Source organism: Neolamprologus brichardi, chromosome 7 (genome assembly GCF_056152115.1).
Source record: "Neolamprologus brichardi isolate AB-2024 chromosome 7, ASM5615211v1, whole genome shotgun sequence".
Taxonomy (NCBI): Eukaryota; Metazoa; Chordata; class Actinopteri; order Cichliformes; family Cichlidae; genus Neolamprologus; species Neolamprologus brichardi.
In genome coordinates this window covers 68,389,212-68,394,776 of record NC_142110.1, presented here as the reverse complement: position 1 = coordinate 68,394,776, position 5,565 = coordinate 68,389,212, and the positions used below count along the sequence as shown (strand labels likewise).

The 5,565-nt window shown below is 47.1% G+C and overlaps 1 protein-coding gene across 1 annotated transcript; it reads right to left on the bottom strand.

The window, feature by feature from the left end:
* Window positions 1-766: 766 nt before the first annotated feature.
* On the bottom strand, window positions 767-5,565 carry LOC148102339 (uncharacterized). The gene is made up of 2 exons (XM_087842738.1): window positions 5,506-5,565; window positions 767-2,160 (listed from the first exon to the last, which is right to left on the bottom strand). Exons 1-2 carry the CDS (start codon window positions 5,563-5,565, stop codon window positions 1,429-1,431), a joined length of 792 nt encoding a protein of 263 aa, XP_087698864.1. The 3' UTR covers window positions 767-1,428.

Here is a 5,565-nt window from a genome sequence, read left to right as displayed (position 1 = left end):
GTGGTGCTCCTGTGCTGCTGACCACAGTGTCAGACGTGATGTCCTTCAGCCTGACGTACTGTGGCCTGTCGGTGAGGTAGTCGGAGATCCAAGCCACCAGGCAGGGGTCCACCTCCATCCTGTTCAGTTTCTCCTGGAGCAGACAGGGCCGGATGGTATTAAAGGCACTGGAAAAGTCAAGAAACAGGATCCTGACCGTGCCTTTTCCCCCATCGAGGTGTGAGTGGGCTCTATGCAGGAGGTACAAGATGGCATCCTCCACTCCCACACCCGACTTGTAGGCGAACTGTAGTGGGTCCTGGGCATGTTGTACCTGTGGTCGGAGGAGGTTGAGGAAGAGCCGCTCTAGAGTCTTCATAAGATGTGATGTCAGTGCCACCGGTCGGAAGTCATTCAGCTCATTGGGCCGGTTCCTTTTGGGGACCGGGACGATGCAGGATGTCTTCCATAGGGTGGGCACTCTCCCCAGTCGCAGACTGAGATTGAAGACTCGTTGTAGCGGCTCCCCAAGTTCAGCAGCACACGCCTTTAGCATCCTCGGACACACCTTGTCCGGACCTGCTGCCTTTCTGGGGCGAAGCTTCCTCAGTTGTCTCCTGACCTGATCCACTGTGACACTGGGAGATGATTGGAAGGAGGGGGGGGAAGATGTCCTGCTGCTGAGAGAGGGATTGGAGGAGGGGGGTGTCATCATAGTGTTAGGAAGGGGGGGAAGCAAGGGAGGTAGGAGAGTGGGGAGAGGGCTCTGTAGTGAAGGTGAGGGTGAGGGTGGGGGGGTTGTGGGCTGGTCAAACCTGTTGAAGAAGTTGTTGAGTTCGTTTGCCTTCTCCACAGTCCCCCCCACTGTGCTGTTCTTGGTGTTGTGGCCTGTGATGGTTTTCACACCATTCCAGACCTCCCTCATATTGTTCCTCTCCAACTTCTGCTCCACCTTCCTCCTGTAGGTGTCCTTTGCTTCCCTCAGGCAGCGTTTCACCTCCCGCTGTGCTGCTTTCATCTCCTCCTTCACTTTGCTCCTGAAAGCCTTCTTCTTCATGTTGAGGACAGCTTTGACTTCCTGTGTTACCCACGGTTTGTTATTAGGGTAACACCGTACCATCTTAGCAGGGGCGACCGTGTCCACACAAAAGTTGAGGTAGTCTGTAAGACAGTGTGTCGCCCCCTCTATGTCCTCACCATGTGGGCTCAGAAGCACGTCCCAGTCTGTGGTGTCATAACAGTCTCTCAGAGCATCCTCTTTTTCTGGGGTCCATCTCCTGATGGAGCGTGTTGTGACAGGCTGCCTTTGGACGAGGGGTGTGTATTGTGGCTGTAGGTAAACCAGGTTGTGGTCTGACTTCCCTAGTGGGGGGAGGGGGGTGGCTCTGTATGCATCTCTCACATTAGCATACAGTAGGTCAATTGTCCTGTTGCTCCTTGTGGGACAATTCACAAACTGGTGAAAAGCAGCCAGAGTAGAATCCAGTGTGGCATGATTAAAGTCTCCAGATATAATAATGAAAGCTTCGGGGTGTTGTGTCTGGAGTCTTGCTGTGACTGTGTGTATTTTCTCACAGGCAGCTGTTGCGTCGGCCCTCGGAGGGATGTAAACACACACACACAGATCACATGACTGAACTCCCGAGGTAGATAATATGGCCGCAAGCTAACAGCTAGCAGCTCCAGGTCCGGACGGCATACCGAAACTTTAACGGAGACGTGTCCGGGGTTGCAGTATCTGTTGTTAACGTAGACAATGAGTCCCCCACCTCTGCTTTTTCCGCTGGCCTGCGTGTCCCTATCGGCTCTCACGGATGTGAAACCGCATAGGTCTACGTTAGCCTGTGGCGTTAGCTCGGTTAGCCATGTCTCCGTGAAGATAAACAAACTGCACTCACGGTATAGTCGGTGGTTGTTCAGAGCACACAGTTCGTCCATTTTATTCGGTAGCGAGTTCACGTTGCCCATTATCACTGTCGGGATTGATGGTTTGAATCGCCTCCGGTGATCCGCTTTCCTCGCTCCAGCCTTGCAGCCTCTGTAGCTCCTCTTTATCTCAGCCGGGATTTTGTGTCGCATGCCGGTCTGTCCCTTTGTTCTTAGAGCCAGCAGCTCCGCTCTCGAGTAGATGAAGGAGCTGGTTCCAGAAGTTTTAAAAAGTGCATTATCCATCTTGTATCGCTATATCTAAGAGGTAGAAGTACAGTAACTAGAGGAAGGTGAAATAAAGTTTGAAAGCCTAGTCTAAAAAAAGTTAAAAGTTAAGAAAAAGTGCGGTGTTGCAGAGCTACTTGGAAAGGCTGCCGTCACTCCAGCGCCATCTTGTTTTTTTCCAATAAACAAGAATTTAACAAAGGAAAAAGTTCCTTTGCGCTCGTGTGTGTATGTCCCTGCGCGTCGGGATGATATGAAATGATTTTGTTTAATTAATCTGAAAAGACTCCTGGTTCGAGTGCCTGAAGGTGAAAGGATACCAGACTGTTGGACTTTCACTGTGTCACTCGGAGGTGTGGTTGTGTATCTGACCGTGCTGTTGTTCCGACAGCATCATGTTAATGTTGGAGGGAAAGTCACGTGTTGATGAAAGCTTCGTTTTATTTCCAGCATGTTTTATAGTTGCTCTGCTGGGAATGTTTCACTCGTTTATTCTGGATTAGTGCTCACACACAGCTGCCTTTACAGTTTTTCTCAGTTGCTTTGGTGCATTTCTCACAACAGAATTGATCTCTGCACCACTACTAAGGCTCTTCTCAAAACAATTAGTGCAAACTGCAAAACATGGTGGATAACTTGCAAAAGTGAGTCACTTCATCAAAAAGAAAAGTCAGTTGTTCGAAAGCAAGTCAGTTGCTCAAAATAAGTAGTCAATGCTTCAAAAGCAAGTCCCTTAATCAAAACAGATAATCTATTCATCAAAAGCAAGTACTTATATCAATCAAAGTGTCAGGGCTGTCACAATTACAAGTCATAACACCAGCACCTTTGGTCACAAAATCAAATGGTTTGAACATGTTCTCATTGTGACGGATTTCTTTGTAGGTGCTTCCCAATGACATGTCAAGTCTGGACAGCATGCATGGCATGTTGAAAACCATAAATTGTAAAGGAAAATCAAGACACTTCATATGCACTCTTGATAATATTCAATTGAAACTGTTCACAGCATTGTGCAACTGGGGAAATACAGTAAATCAAACATTTTACAGCAAACACAAACTCACTTAGACAGTAAACCTACTGCAGTAGTTATGAAACAAAAAAAACCCTGAAAAACAGACACTGCTGCATATCAATCACTGATATCTAGATGCTCCCGTCTGTCTGCCCACATATTTGCATCAACATCACAGCGAATGTCAGCTCTATCGATGCATCGGGGAAAGTATCTTCTGGAGTGTCGAATTCACCCTCTGCAGGACTCTGCTGTGATGTCATCACAAGCTGCATCCATAGCTGCTAGCAGGGTCATTTGGGTATGTGGATGCCTGTCATATACCTTCCACCTCCAGGAAGAGAAAAACTCCTCAATTGGATTTAGGAATGGAGTGTAAGGAGGAAGAAACTCCATAAGCATCCTGTCGTGTGCTGCAAACCACTGCCTGACTACAGCAGAGTGATGGAAGCTAACATTATCCCAAACCACTACATACATTGTCCGATTGTCACCAGGATCATCCCTTTCATTTTGTGGGATTAGGTCCCTATAAAGAGCGTCCAGAAAAGCCAACAGGTGTTGTGTATTGTATGCACCAATACGAGGAATATGGGTGTGAACGCCATTTTCTGAGATTCAATTCAATTCAATTTTATTTATATAGCGCCAAATCACAACAAAAGTCGCCTCAAGGCGCTTCATAGATACAGAGAAAAACCCAACAATCATATGACCCCCTATGAGCAAGCACTTTGGCGACAGTGGGAAGGAAAAACTCCCTTTTAACAGGAAGAAACTTCCGGCAGAACCAGGCTCAGGGAGGGGCGGCCATCTGCTGCGACCGGTTGGGGTGAGAGAAGGAAGACAGGATAAAAGACATGCTGTGGAAGAGAGACAGAGGTTAATAACAGATATGATTCAACACAGAGAGGTCTGTTAACACATAGTGAGTGAGAAAGGTGACTGGAAAGGAAAAACTCAATGCATCATAGGAATCCCCCGGGAGCCTACATCTATTGCAGCATAACTAAGGGAGGATTCAGGGTCACCTGGTCCAGCCCAAAACATGTTGACCAAGGTGGGATCGAAACAACGACATTTGGCTTGCAGACCCATGTCACTACCAACTGCGCCACTGGGAAAGAGAGTGGGCGCCTTGAGATTGCTGCACACATTGTAATATTTCCTCCTCGTTGGCCTGGGACATCAATGGTGGCTCTTTCTCCAATGTGATTTCGTCCACGACGAATCCCGCTTCGTCAAGATATACAAACGTGTGCAGGGGTTCCCTGGCCTCCAATTCCAGGATACGCTATACAAAGGATGAGAATAAAAAAGTCTGTAATGGTGCATTTGGCACAACAGATTGTACAGTTTGAATTGTAAATAGGATTACAGTAACATGCATAAATGTAAGTGCAGTACATGGCCTAAACTTTTACAGTAAACAGAGGTACATATGCAAACATGTTTTACCTGTACATACTGTCAGTGCACCCCAGGGTGGCTGTGGCTACAATGTAGCTGCCATCACCAGTGTGTGAATGTGTGCGTGAATGGGTGGATGACTGGATATGTAGAGCGCTTTGGGGTCCTTAGGGACTAGTAAGGCGCTGTATAAATACAGGCCATTTACCATTTACAGGCCATACTGGTGACGGAGCACCTTCACTCGATCACTGTTCCGTTCAAATGGTACTTTGTACAACTGCTTCATGGACATTTCATTCCGTCTGAGGACTCTGTCTATGGTGGAAATTGATATTGACTGAATATTTCCGAAGATGGTGTCATCTTCTACGACAGTTCTTTGTATCTCTCTCAGTCTCAAAGCGTTGTTTGCAGCCACCATTGCACAAATTCTTTCCTCTTGCTGCGGAGTCAAAAGTGGACCTCTTCCACCTCTTCTAGGTTGTCTGGCAGTCCTTTTCGAGATGCAGATGAAAAAACACAAACATAAATAAGCGCAAACATGCTTACAGTAATTGTTACAGGACTATCATTCGAAACTCCTTTCTTTACAGCATTACTGTATTGTACCACAGCACACTATGCCACACGTGGGCCAAGTCTGCGCTTCAGTTACAGTACGTCTATATGTAAAGATCTATAAGGTCATGTCCTAATGCAAGTCTCCTGTATGACTATGAAAGGGCAGAGCAAATTAGTTTGTGCTGAATAACTACATTACAGTATGCTCACCTGTTTTCCCGACGAAATGTCTGAATAATAGAACTTACAGTAGTTCTTCCAACATTTGGCTGCACCCTTCGACCAGCCTCGGCCATTGTGAGGCCACGGTTTATCACATGATCCACAAGTGTTGCCCTGATTTTGTCAGGAACGTGTCTATGTGGTTGGCCTCTTCTTACCCGGTTTTGTCCTCGTCCTCCACCGATCCTCACCCCTCTTCCACAAGGCTGACGTTCCAT